The 14,293-nt window shown below is 48.6% G+C and overlaps 1 protein-coding gene across 2 annotated transcripts in view; it reads left to right on the top strand.

The window, feature by feature from the left end:
• The window catches only part of GPI (glucose-6-phosphate isomerase), a 46,228-nt gene that overhangs the window by 12,379 nt on the left and 19,556 nt on the right, over window positions 1-14,293 (top strand). For both annotated transcript variants that reach the window (XM_053271144.1, XM_053271145.1), the window contains 5 exons: window positions 7,875-7,965; window positions 8,496-8,564; window positions 10,904-11,023; window positions 13,786-13,869; window positions 13,978-14,124. In XM_053271144.1, the coding sequence (XP_053127119.1) occupies window positions 7,875-7,965; window positions 8,496-8,564; window positions 10,904-11,023; window positions 13,786-13,869; window positions 13,978-14,124 (511 nt within the window). The remainder of the gene's footprint in view (window positions 1-7,874; window positions 7,966-8,495; window positions 8,565-10,903; window positions 11,024-13,785; window positions 13,870-13,977; window positions 14,125-14,293) is intronic.

The raw sequence follows: 14,293 nt of genomic DNA, 5'->3' as shown, positions 1-14,293 counted from the left end.
GCCGCTCGCGTGCCCTTGACTCACCCTTGCAGCAGCCGCCGCCGCTACGTGCGGGCAGGCACAGCCGCCTTGGCTGCGAGTGGGGCATTGTGGGTGGGACGCGGGGGGAGGCTGCCCTGCCCGCCGCCCGGCTGCCGCTCTTGCTGAATCATGAGAGGCCTCATCAGCCCCCCCGCCGCATCCTCCTGTGCCCGAGGCGGTGGGGCTGCCAGCGCCCCCCATTTGCGGCTGCGAGACTTCTGCAAAAGAAGGCATGGGGAGATGAAGGTGGGGATTTCTCAAGCCCTGCTGCTTCCGCCTTGCTTCCTTCTCAGCCTGGATTGCCTCATGTACCGAAATCCTGGCCCCGGGCGCTGCTGTGCTCTTGCCTGCTTCTCTGGGATAGGGGCTCTGGGGGCAGAGCCCTAATTCCAGCCCAAACCCCATTCAGAACCACTGCCTCTTGAGGGCTGCCGCCGGAGCATGTAGGACAGGCAGAGAATTCCGATGCCAGACTTTCTCCCACGCTGTGGCACATGCCTGGGGTCGCTGGGGTCATTAATTACGGGAAATCCCATCCGTAGCTCAGCACAGTCGCCTCAACTTACATCACAGATGCCAAACTGCACATCTGCCCGGAAAGTGCAGGAATTAATCTGAAGTGAGTGGTCCTCTGCCGGGCTGATGAAACGAACATACACTGTGAGCACACACAGTCTAGGAAATAACGCAGATTTCATTCCTCACAGATTTAGATCCACATGTAGGGGACGGATACTGTGACATGAGAAGCCTACGCAAAGGTTGACCGCTTGCCCTTTAGGTGAGGCAGGGGGCAAGTAAAGTGTGCCATCAAGTCAGTGTCAACTTGTGGTGACCACAGAGCCCTGTGGTTGTCTTTGGTTTCTCATTGCCTTCTCCGGCACAGTGTGAGACGATGCCATTAGCACCTTCCTATATTGCTGCTGCCTGATAGAGGTGTTTCCCATAGTCTGGGAATCGTACCAGCGGGGATTCGAACCGGCAGCCTCTGACTTGCTGGTTGAGTCATTTCCCCGCTGCGCCATTAGGTGTAAAGGGCAAGTAGTGGTAGTTCAGGTCTGTAGTGTAAAACCTCTAAGCACTTGAGATGTTTGTGTGTGTTCAAGCTTGAACCATAACAACGGGGAGGGTCTCCTGTCTCATCCTTAATGTCATGAGAGTTCTCCTTGCAACTATTTACGAGTTGTGTCCTAATCTCTGGTCTATTGCCTAGAAGGGCGTATGTGCAAGTGAATGAAAGCAGCTTTCAGTCCCGGTGACGAAATGAGCTTTCCACTTGTGGATACCCACACTTTCCTGACTTCAGGATGCTTTCCATGTAATTTACTTACTGTGTGGAGATGGTCTCTGTGTTGGTGGGGATTGCACGTCACTTGTGAATGAATGCAGGAGTCTACTGCTAATGATGGGCCTCTTCTTTGCTTATCCATGCAGTAAAATTGGTATGTGTGTCACATATAAGATGCATGCTGTTTCTTCTGCAGAACTAATACTTTGTAGGGGATCTTGTATGCAGTGACCTTTGCCTCCCGCCATGGAAGTTGGAGTCCAGCATCTGGGGACCCAGTTTGAGAAGTCCTGGGCTTCTCAGAAAGCACTTTTATATACACACTCACACACCTCTCCCCACAGCCTCTGCACTTGAGGCTGCTTAAAACCGAGACTTAACCTCTCAACGATAAAATAACCTCCAGAGTTATATCCACAGCCATGGGTGTGGGGGAACAAACACGGTCCCCAGGCATGTGCTGGTCAGGTTGCATCAAACCTGCAGGTTAAGTGTTTCCAAACATGACTTGGAGTCACTCGTGGGAATATCTGTAATAACACCAAAATGTCAACTTTATAATGAACTTGAGTGTGTTAAAGCAAGGTTAATACTTCAGGGTACTTTCTCTGTTAGTTTTTGTGAGATACAGAATAGACTGCAGGGTAGAGTGACTCCAGATTGCAGTTCCCAACTAAGAGACCAATCATGGAAGGCAATGATTTCTCTCTTGATCAGCTGCTCTGCTCCTCCCTTCCTCGGTACCTTGCTGTCATACTTCCTTCCAAGCACTTGGAAACCAGGCAGATGAGCCATTAGCTCAGTAGTAGGGCTACTGTTCAGGCAGCAATTGCTGATCCCTCTTGTGACTTGAAAGCATCTCGCTCTGGGGAGTCAAACTGCCAGCCAGATCCGGCCCACGAAGCTCAGCAATCCAGCCCCCGACAAGCCACTGCTTCCCTCGCCAGTGCATTTTCCCCTCCCCGCCTGCCTCGCTGCGCTCACTGCTCTATGCTCATACTGCTGCTTCAGAGCATGGCGAGGCAGAGGAAGAAAAGCACCAGTGGGGAGGAGAAATGTGGCGGTGGCCAGAACAATTTGGCCAGTGCATGTGTTTCTCCCCCCCTGCCCCTGCACTGAACATTATTCCATTTGTATGATAGGTGGTGCTCCTTCCAGACAGTATTTACTTGATCAAAGTAAGTAAATGTTTGTAGGGACTTTGAAAGTTACTTTAGCAGATTAAAGGCCTTTATCTCAGAGCAAACTCATGTGAAGGGAAGAAAAATGCTGAATCATCCCTGCTGAATTACCCCTGCTTCTAAAACTTTCCTGTAACTTTTGGTAGGTTCCAGAGGCTGCTGCTGCCGCCGCCACCTGCTTATCAACAGAGCTTGAACCCCACCCACCCCCACCCTGGGCTTGAGGTGGAATCCCAGGGAAACTCTTTCTCTTGCTATTGGAAAAGTACACAAAAATCCTCCATGTGCAAGCCTACATGTGGTGAGAAGACTGGTAGTTTGCTGAACGTCTGAGGACGTGCTTGCACCAGAGTAAAAATCTCTCTCAGCCCCCGCTTTCTCCTGTGTTAAAAACCCCACTTGAAGAGGCTTGTAAAAGAAAATAACAAAAGGAAAAACGGTTTTATTCAAATGCTACAGACTGCTTCTGTCTGAGGCTTTCTCAGCTTTTAGTTATAGGTAAAAATACTCAGTGGGTTACAAGAATACTTCAAAAAGCACCCCGAATGATGTTGGGGTTGCATGCTTTAAAAATTGTAACTGCCCAGTTACAAGGAACAGGTATGTAGGGAAATGCAAAAGCACACTTAAATGCTTAGAGAGTATATTTTGCAATGCCCTGTCTGGATGAGCGAAGGCTAGTGTTTCTTAGTTTACAGGTATACAATAATAGACCAGTATCAGGGATATACAAAGTACACCCAAAAGAAAGTGAAAGTCTAACGCAAAGTCGGACTAAACAAACTTTCCCCTAGACTAAACTCCCCGAAGCCAAAGCCCTGGCTTCCTTGTCTTGAACTCACCAAACCCTGGTTGAGAACTCAAGCTTCCTGCCCTCTGGGCTTCTCAGGACCTGCAGAGACAATTTCCTGCCACCAAAAAGTATACATATATACAAAATGACCAAGATAAGCAGCAGATGGGGGAACAATGACTGTGTGTGAATGAGCAATCATGGAAAAATATTGGGAAGGAAAAGAGTTGGGGTTTGGAACTCCCAAAGCAGGGAGTACGTTGATCATCTTAGATACCCTTTTCAGACTTCTAAAACTTCAGACTTCCATTGATAAAAATGGGTTGTTTAGCCTCCCCTCCTGCTAGAATAGGAAGGCCTTGACTGGTTTCCTTAAAGGAATCTGGGATCGAGCCCCATGGGCTTCCTCTGGGGAAGAGCAGTCTGTACTGCTCTGGTGCTGAAGGTGAGAGTTACCTGCTCCTAGACAGAGCTGCTGCTGCAGAGGGCCCATCTTGAGTTGCTTATATGGAGCAGAGTAGTCTGGGGAATGATGGGAGCTGTGGTCCCATATCGTCTGGGGACTTGGCTTTGAGGAGCCGAGCTCTGCTCTGCAGAAGGGCTTCCATGGCCTTAAAACCTAGCTGGCCCCACAAGTGTGCTTTCCTGGGTTTGTGTCTAGTGGCTAGCCGGAGTTAGACCAGCAGAGTGCTAATCGGGCATTGGAGAGAGTGCTGTTCTGCTGCTACAGGTCCTAGCAAAGGACAGCAGTGGCACGTCACAATTCCTGCCTCCTTGCCATGGCTCTGCCAGGCAGTTGCCATGTTAATAGAGATTACATCTTCCTGCAAAGTAAACAGCCAAACTGCCTGATTAATTAAATACGGGAGTGGCTTCTTCTATGAACTTCTCACCTGAGTGCCTCCCTCTTCTCAAATACCTGCCCTGATTGTTGGGCTTTATGTGTAGTCTGCATGTATGCATGCTTCTGTGTGGGGAGAATGGAGAGGACTATACCATTCGAGATCACATTTTTAATATTCACATGTTGTAAGGGGGAAACGGTTTTTAAAAAATAAAATAATCGCACAGCAGAAAAAGGACTAGATCCTACTAGCTGAGCAAATAGGCACCTTTTAAGGTGACGCTTCTCCTATATTTAGCAGGGGCAAAGCAGCTGGCCTTATCCAGCTCCAGCACAGCATCCTTCCAGTGGCTGTTGCTGGTATCAACCTAGATCTAGGCTGAGCCATTTTGGGACAGGGAGCCTATTTATTATCCACTTCTCTATGCAATCTCTGTGTACCCCAGTAACTGAGCAAAGAGGCACCTTTTAAAGTCTTAGATCTCTTACATTGAGCAGAGGAGAGCAACTGGCCCTATCCAGCCCTAGCACAGCATCCTTCCAGTGGCTGTTTCTGGTGTCCACCTTTATGTCTCTTCTTAGACTTTGAGCCTTTTGGGACAGGGAGCCATCTTTATTTTATTTTTTTCTAGGTAAACTACTCTGAGCACTTCTGTTGAAAAGTGGTATATAAATAGTTTTTGTAGTGGGAGGAGGAGATTGAGACCTCTCCCTCCCCCACCAGTGGTACTAGTTTTCCTTCTGCAGGGAACTCTGGAATCACTTCTTGCTTTCCCTCAGACTACAGAGATGATGAGCAAGATCGGGAAAGATGAGCCCAAGAACTCTGCTTAGTCTTGCGGATGGCGGTAGCCTACGTGACTTGCCGCTTTCCGCCCGAGTGGCTCTGTATTTCTTGGCTGCTGCCGTGCAGGGTGGGCGCTCGGGCGGAATGTGCTCTATTGAGAGAGGCCTCGGAGAGTCTCTTTGTGGGCTTCTGCAGAACTAGCTGGGATGCTGAGCTCCCTACGTGTGTCCCAGAACCACTCGTATTGTTGCAGCCGCTGCTGTCTGGTAGCAAAACGTCCTTCTAGGCAGTGCCTTCCCATCCCTTGGCTGGGTCAATCCAAAGCGACTGTTCTGTGTGGCTGGCAGCAGCCTTGGCACCAGCCCCCTCCTGCGCTCTCGTTCTAATCGTGACTATTCTAAACCCTGGGAGTGTGTGGGTGCCGTGGGAAGTGGTGTCTCTTGGGTTGCTCTGAGTTCTAGCCAGTCTTCCCGCTCATAGGGACCCCCGGTGTTGTTCACTACAGCTCCCAGCATCCCCAGCTGAGATGGCCTTTGGCTTGGGATTCTGGGGGTTGTAGTCAACAACGTCTGGGAATCTCTGTTAGAGGAAGCACTGGTTCTAGCCCTCTTGGTACACTTGCGTTCCTGCATACCCTGAAGATCTCTTAAACTGTAATCTGTCTCCTCAGATGCAGAAGGGAAGCACTCGGGCTGAAAGTCCACATAAGCTGATATAATGAGGCAGCTTCACTGGAGCAGCTGAAGATTAGATTATACAACTTGCAGATGAGATTAGTGTGGAAGGGAAAACAGAAGGCCTGAATGCTTCTTGCTGCTTGGGCCAGCAATGCCCCTTGAATTACTCTGCAGACTTGCTTAACTCGTCTTTCTGTGCAGGGCTGGAAATAAACTTGGATCAACCCTTCATCTGCAGCTTGATAAATCTATTACCTGTTGACTCTCGCCCTACATGGCTTATACTATCTGGCATAAGCCAGATAGTATAATTGTATTACTGTATTGCTAGTATTGTTGTAGAAGGCCTAGTAGAAATCATAAATGCTTCTCAGAGGGAGGGCAGGATGCCTCCTTGCCTTAAGGAAGCAAATATTGGACCTCTTTTGAAGAAACCTGTGTTAGATCCCTCAGAGTTAAGCAACTACATATAGGCCTGTCTCCAGCCTTCCATGGTTGGGCAAGGTAATTGAGAGGGTGATGGCCTCCCAACCCCAGTGAGTCTTGGATGAAACTGATTATCTAGACCCATTTCAGACTGGCTTTCAGGTGGGCTATGGGGTGGAGACTGCCTTGGTTGGCCTGATGGATGATCTCCAATTGGAAATTGACAGAAGGAGCGTGACTCTGTTGGTCTTTTTGGATCTCTTGGCAGCTTTCGATACTATTGACCATAATATTCTTCTGGAGCATCTGAGGGGGTTGGGGGTGGGAGGCATTGCTTTGCAGTGGTTCCATTCCTACCTCTTGGGCAGGTTCCAGATGGTGTCCCTTGGAGACTGTTCTTCAAAATCAGTATGGTGTCCCTCAGGGCTCCATATTGTCTACAAGGTTGTTTAACATCTACATGAAATCGCTGGGAGAGAACATCAGGAGATTTGGTGCAGGGTGTTATCAGTATGTTGATGACACCCAAATATATATTTTTTTCCATGTAAACATCAGGAGAACGCATAACCTCCCTAAATGCCTGCCTGGAGGCAGCGATGGGCTGGATGAGAGAGAAACTGAGATTGAATCCAGATAAGATGGAGGATCGGAACTCAGGAGATGATTTTGATCTGCCTGTTCTGGATGGGGTCACACTTCCCCAGAAGGAACAGGTACGCAGTCTGGGGGTGCTTCTGGACACATAACTCTCCCTGGTGTCCCAGGTTGAGGCAGTGGCCAGAGGTGCCTTTTATCAGCTTCGGCTGATACGCCAGCTGCGTCCGTTTCTTGAGATAAATGACCTCAGAACAGTAGTACATTGGCTGGTCACCTCCGGACTTGACTACCACAGTGCACTCTATGTGGGGCTGCCTTTGTATGTAGTCCAGAAACTGCAGTTGGTCCAGAATGCAGCAGCCAGGTTGGTTTCTGGGCCATCTCTGAGAGACCGTATCACACATATCTTGAAAGATCTACACTGGTTGCCGATAAGTTTCTGGGCAAAATACAATGATTTGGTTAGAACCTATAAAGTCCTAAACAGCTTGCGCCCTGGGTATTTAAGAGAACGTTTTCTTTGCTATCAAGCACACGGCCCACTGAGATCATCAGGAGAGGTCCCTCTGCAGTTGCCACCGGCTCGTCTGGTGGCTACTCAGGGACAGGCCTTCTCCATTGCTGCCCCGAGGCTTTGGAACGCACTTCCTGCTGAAATAAGAGCCTCCCCATCTCTGACAACTTTTAAAAAGGCAGCCAAGACACATGTATTCCCAGGCTTTTAATTAGATACTGTTTTAATAGTTTGATCATTTTTTAATAGTTTTAATGTTTTAAGTTTTAAATTGTTGTAATATTTTAACTTTTTAACTTGTTTTTTATTGTTTTGTTGTAAACCACCCAGAGACTTGCCTTTTGGACTGGATGGATGGATAAAGAATATTGATGTATTATAGGGTGTTCTCTCTATACTCTATTCCATAATTGTTGGTCTTGATGATTAACTTTTTCTGATCTGATGGCGGTGAATAAGGACAGCCCTGCTGGATCAGGCCCAAGGAGGCCCATCTAGTCCAGCATCCTGTTTGACACAGTGGCCCACCAGATGCCTCTGGGAGCCTACAGGCAGGATAACTGTTAACTGATAACTGATAAATAGAAATAACTGTTGCCTTGGGGGATAGGATTTGTTGGTTATTACTGAACTACCCAAACAAAGGAGGGTCTTAAAATCTCAACTTAACTCCTGCAATTAAAATTACCTCCCACTATATGCACACCTTTGCTTAAAGTTCTGTCTCTTAATTCTCTCAACAGCTTGACGCTGAATAGTGAACATGGAGACATCTTGGTGGACTATTCCAAGAACCTGGTTACAGAAGAAGTCATGACGTTGCTGATACAACTGGTAATCACAAGTGCCGGCTTACATATTATTAATATGTATTTCCACAGCACCTTCCATATGCCTGGTGCTTACAGAGGACCATAAGCCCAGAGAGCCCACTCTTTCTGTTAAATGCATTGTAAGCTGGTAGGCTGCAGTGTTGAGTCCAAATGCCGAAGAATTCCGGTGCTTGATACAATAGGGCCCAGATATTGCCGTGCCATAAAACCTACCAACCTGTTTGCCTCGACAGAAAACATGGCACGAAGTTGCCCCTGCCCTAACCAGTAAGATAATCCGTCCTCTTCTCCCCTACCCCGTGCCCTCATACCCAAGTGTTCCATGACTTTTGACCTGGAACTGGCCTTCCCACAGAGAAACCAGACAGACGACTGACTGAGCAGAGAAGACTGAAGTTAATATAAAGTTAGGGAAGAGGCCATCGGCAGATTCTGTGTTGATCCACTTGTACTGGAGGGGACTCAAAGCGTTGGTCATCTCTGATGTAAGCTTACTGCTGTCTCCACTAAACTGCCAACTTTCACTTTCAGGCAAAATCAAGGGGCGTTGAGAAAGCTAGAGAGCAAATGTTCACTGGAGAAAAGATCAACTTCACTGAGGTATGGCTGTTCTTAAAGCTGTTGAATGATGGGTGGGGAGCTTTTTTAGATGAACAAATGCGGCGTTTTGGACTCCTTTTGTGTCTGGCTAATAAAGGGGATGCCCATTCTGCTGTCTTGTCTTGCTGTGTGATTGCATGGATTCATCAAGACTAGAGGATCCAACAACACACAGCAGTGGGCATACAAAAGGACAAAGACCTTAAGTTGTATGCAGAAAAATCTGAGCTTGGCGAGAGGAACATCTTGATACAACACTGACTAAAAGCGAAAAGGGTGTGTGCATGTCGAAGTCTGTTCTGTGGCCACCTTCTTGGGAGGTCTTGCTGTGTGACCCAAGGATTTGAACATTGGGATCTTTTCCCCAGTTGCCAGATTCAGGCAGGAAGTGGGGTGTTTAATGCCTTCCCTTCTCCCCACTCCCCCCAAAATAGTATTATTTCTCTGTGTGAACCACCCTGAGCCAGTTTTGGAAGGTCAGTATAATTATAATAATAATTCAATTTCTATACCGCCCTTCCAAAAATGGCTCAGGGTGGTTTACACAGAGATAGAAACTGAATAAATAATAGGTATAGAAACTGAATAAATAATAGGTATAGAAACTGAATAAATAATAGGTGTAGAAACTGAATAAATAATAGATAATAACAATAATAGTAGGGCTCTAAGACAAATTGGCACTTGTGTTAGTGCAGGGGTTCTTGGACTTGAACATTGGGATCTTTTCCCCAGTTGCCAGATTCAGGCAGGAAGTGGGGTGTTTTGTTTAAGGGGATTTTTACTTGTGGGATATTCTCTATATATTATTTATTATTTTTTTATTATATTTCTAAACTGCCCCATCCAAAGGCTCTATCTGAACAAGTTTGATGCCTTCCCTTCTTCTCCCCGCTCCCCCCGAAATAGTGATGAAGACAAACTAGCACTTGTGTTAGTGCAGGGGTTCTTGGACTTGGGTCCCCAGGTGTTGGTGTTGGACTACAACTCCCAAAGCCATTGTGGCTGGGGATGTTGGGAGTTGTAGCACAGTGACACCGGGGACCCAAGGTTGGGAACCCCTGCTGTAGTTTGATAGCAGTGGATACTTTAAGTGTGTCCATGGCCAGCTAAGGGCAAATGGAGCAACAAGTTATTAATCTACAAATGTGTCCTAGTTTACCTCTCCATATCTTTACCTTGGTATTTATTTGCCACCTAAAGAACAAAGAGCTGCCTCTTAAAATCAAGCTTCCCTGCCTCGCTCTCTGAAGACCATGGATGGGCAAGTAGAAACTCCGCTGGGGTGTGTTTGTGGTTTCAGCTTCTGGGCTGAGATGAACGAGTGGATGGTGCCAAATGCAGAACCTCAGTAGGTGACATCCATAACAAATCCCTTTTTTAAAAAGCTATTCTATAGAGCGGCTGCCATTCAGCGGTGGTGTCTGAGGTGTTTCAACCTGCCAGGTGATGGTGCTTTGGGCTGGGAGTGCCCTTGCCTCCTCCAAGGAGGAATTCTGTGTCATGCTTTGCAGTCCTTGCAAGAGGAAGGGGGCAGAGGCTAAAACAGTCTTGGGGTGGAAGCTACTCAAGCACTTAAGACCAGCTCCCCACCCACCCCCAAAAGGGAAGGGGGTTGTGCACTTGGATCTTCCTGGTCTGAGCAGGCAAAGGGGCACTTTTGAGCTTTGCTGATTAGGCAAAGTTGCACCTTTTGAAAGCGGTGATTCTCTTGTGTTGAGAGCAGGGAGGAACTGAAACTTTCAGGTGGGGTGGGTGGTCCCTGCAGAGCTTCCATTCACTGCAATGGGGACTTGCACAAGAGGAGGTACCTTGGGAGCATGTCCCAGTTCTGGAAAGCCCTACCTGTTGCAATAACTTTGAGTTCATCAGGAGAGGTCCGTCTGCAGTTGCCACCAGCTCGTCTGGTGGCTGCTCGGGAAAGGGCCTTCTCGGTTGCTACCCCTAAGGCTTTGGAACACACTCCCCGCAGAAATAAGAGCCTCCCCATCTCTGACAACTTTCAAAAAGGCAGTCAAGGCACACTTGTCCACCCAGGCTTTTAATTAGATACTGTTTTAATAGTTTGATGATTTTTAATAGTTTTAACATTGTTTTTATATCTTAAATTATTGTAATGTGTTAACCTTTTTATTTGTTTTGTTGCAAACCGCCCTAGTGACTTGCGTTTTGGGCGGTACACAAATGTGTTAAGTAAATAATCGTAACAGAAAAATAAAGGCAAATGCATGGCCCGAAAGAGCAGCAGAGTACTGCTGAGTTTCTCTTTGGGGTGTGTTCTGCGTGGGAGTGGCATGCAAAGCCCCCTCCTGTAACTGCCTTGTCCGTCCTTGTCCCAGAACCGAGCCGTGCTCCATATTGCCCTGCGGAATCGCTCAAATACTCCAATCTTGGTCGAAGGCAAAGATGTCGTCCCAGAAGTGAACAAGGTGTTGGAGAAGATGAAGAACTTTTGCCAGGTGTGAAGGATTTGTTGGGTGTCGGGGGCAGGGGCCTTCTCGCAAAGGCAGATCTGGCCCCAGTCACACCAGCAGTCGCCTGCTCTGGATGTGGCTGGGGCCACCACACGTGGGGCAGCCTGTGAAAAGTGGCCAGAAGTGGCAGCAGGTGCAGAATGCTGCGGTTGGGAGCTCAGCTTCCGCGAAGGCTGCCCGATGCCGTGTGCATGCTGATGGGGTGCAGGGCTTTTGGGGATGTGCGCTGCCCCAGCGGCAAGCTGGAAGGGGTGGCAGAGAGCAGGTAAGCTCCTGCCCTCCTTTTCCCTAAAGTTCCCAATCCCGTTTCCTACGAAGTGCCTGAACCGCGGCTCGGGCACATCCTGACTCAAGGTAGGGCTGGGAGAGACTCCTGCCCGAGACCTTGGAGTGCTGCAGCCAGTCAAAGCAGACAACCGTGAACTGGATGGACCGAGGGTCTGACTCTGTATAAGGCAGCTTGCTGTGATCCTGTGACCCTGGATAGCTTGGCGTCAAGGAGCCGCCACCCCACTCAGGGGAGTGTGGTCAGAATGCCCGTGAATGGGAGGAAGGTCTAAGTGGGGAAGAAGTGGGCAGTGAAGGCAAGGGTGCTTGGATTTTGGAAAACAATGTCCTGGCATAAGGGGCAGTGAATGGACAGAGCTGTCTTTAGAGAGAGGAGGAGAATCTGGTGCAGTTTCTCACACACACACACACACACACAGTGCCTGTCTTGTGATGATGGGATCTCCTCTGGCCAGTACAACCCCTTCAAGATGCCAAGGACCAAAGGGTGTCACTGCCTCCTCCATTGCCAGTGTGAACTGAATCGGCACAGATCCACTTCCCAGCCCTCCAAACTGTGCAGCTGACCCTAATTGGGCTCTCTTCTTTGGTGGTCTTGGCAGGGAGGGGAAGACCTGAATGGACATTGGGCTCCACAGCCCGGAACCAAGATGAATGGCAGGCAGAAGGCTGCAGCCTTTCGGGGGTTGGGGGGGATAGAGTGCCAAAGGGCCCCTCCTGGGCACCTGCTCTCAGCATGGAAGTTCTTGCTGTTGTTGTTTTTTCCCTCTTTTATTTATTTATTTATTTAAAACCTTTGATATACCGCCGGCTCCGAAGACTCTGGGCGGTGTACAAAAACATGCAAAACAAGACAGTATTAAAATTACATTCTAAATAAAACTAAAGTAACTAACGGGCGGGAGGAATAGATAAACTACAGGGTAAAAGCCTGGCGAAAAAGAAAAGTCTTCAATAAAGATTTAAAAATTGACAAAGAAGGAGCTTTTTTTCTTTGAAAGAGGGGCAGAGAGTTGCTCAGAGTCCATGAAAGCTTCTGCTGCAATAATTTGTTGGTCTTTAGTGCTGCAAAACTCCCTGTTTTCAGAGGGACACATTGAAATGGAGCAATTACTACTCGTAGGAATCCAGACCTATCGGTTCACATAGCAAAGGTAGTGCACATCCTGACAGATCCCAGGTGCTGGGGAGCCGTGGCACTGAGATGAGGATGCTCAGAGGTAGCTTGTCCAGGCAGCCCCTTTCCTGTTCCAAGTATGTTACTGGCGAAGCAGAGAAAGAGAAGCCCCCTTGCTCTTCCCCTCCACAAGGTCCATCACTAAGCTCAGTAATTTTGTGAAGTGTCGATTGCATGGCTCCTACATGTTGGCTGCTGGATCTCTCGCTCTCGCTCTCTCAGTGGGACTAGCAAAGCTGCCATACAGGGTTGGTTTGCCTCTTGGGGAGAGCTGCCATGTAGAGCACTCTTCAAAGCGGCCTCTGTGCAGTAACCAGAATGTGCCCAGCCTGAAGGTCTGCCAGAGTGGGGCCAATTTACTCTGCTAATAGATATATGAAGGAACCAAGTTAGGGGAACCAGTGACTGGCACCACGTGTGAATAAGAAGCCACAAGGAGTGGCTTCCTTCAAAGTTTTAATGTCAGTGCATTTAGTGTCTGGAAGTTAGACTTCGGCTGCTTATTTTTAAATGTAGCTTGAACTACATGAAGCAATTTAGCAATTAGATTAGGAACATAAGAGCATCGGGAGCCTTATGCCAAGTCAGACCCTTGGTCCATCTAGCTCAGTATTGCCTTCACAGACTGGCAGCAGCTTCTCCAAGGTTGTAGGCAGGAATCTCTCTCAGCCCTATCTTGGAGGTGCTGCCAGGGAGGGAACTGGGAACCTCCTGCATGCAAAGCAGATGCTCTAGGAGGGAATGTACTGAAGTGACTGGTGGAGAATGCCCACTTAAGAGCCCTGGTTCCTTCCAAAGGGCCATAGGAATGCATGGAATTTCTGAACGACCCGCAGCTTCTCCAAGGTTACAGACAGGAGCCCCTCTCAGGCCGATCTGGAGAGGGCACTTGGAATCTTCTGCAGGCAGATGCTCTTCCCAGAGCGGTCCCATCCCCTGAGGGGAATATCTTGCCGTTCTCACGCATGTAGCCTCCCATTCAATTGCAAACCAGGGCAGACCCTGCTTAGCAAAGGTGGCCATTCAGGCTTGCTGCCATTAGACCAGGGTGCCTTGAATGGTGGTTGCAAGAGAGCAGTAGCAGGAAAGGGCTGGGTGCCTTGCTTCTGTCCCACTTCTGGGCTTGGCTGCTCTGTGAAATGGGATGCTGGCTAGCTAGGTGGCCACCTGGTCTGATCAACAAGGGCCTCCTAGTCCTAATTACCAAACCATTAAGAATTGTTAACGCTTTCATAACTCTAAGAACCCGGACTTCAATCTCTGCTGTCTTGTGTACTTTCAGAAAGTTCGCAGTGGTGACTGGAAAGGCTACACCGGAAAAGCCATCACAGACGTGGTCAACGTAGGAATTGGTGGCTCGGACTTGGTGAGCTGGTTTCTGTCTAATTGTGGAGACTTGGAGGAAGCAGACCCCGTGAGTCTTTGGACTAACAGCCCCCTCTTTCTCTCTCTCTCTCTCTCTCTCTCTCTCCAGGGCCCCCTGATGGTCACTGAAGCGCTAAAGCCCTATTCCAAGGGCGGGCCCCGGGTTTGGTTCGTGTCCAACATTGATGGAACCCACATGGCCAAAACTCTGGCTGCACTGGACCCTGAGACGACACTCTTCATTGTCGCCTCAAAAGTAAGTCCTGGGGTGGGACGTCCTCTAGTTCTTCCACCCTGCAGCAGCAGTTCACACATCCAGTATCCTGTTTTGCAGAGGTGAACTGCGTGTCCTGTGAAGCAGAAAACAAGCTCATCCTAGTGCTGTAATTTCCAAGCTGTGTGCCACCCACCAGCCCTTCACCCCC

The sequence above is a fragment of the Hemicordylus capensis genome, chromosome 9 (assembly GCF_027244095.1).
Source record: "Hemicordylus capensis ecotype Gifberg chromosome 9, rHemCap1.1.pri, whole genome shotgun sequence".
Taxonomy (NCBI): domain Eukaryota; kingdom Metazoa; phylum Chordata; class Lepidosauria; order Squamata; family Cordylidae; genus Hemicordylus; species Hemicordylus capensis.
The sequence above is the reverse complement of the archived record's forward strand: the minus strand, read 5'-3'. Positions and strand labels throughout refer to the sequence as shown.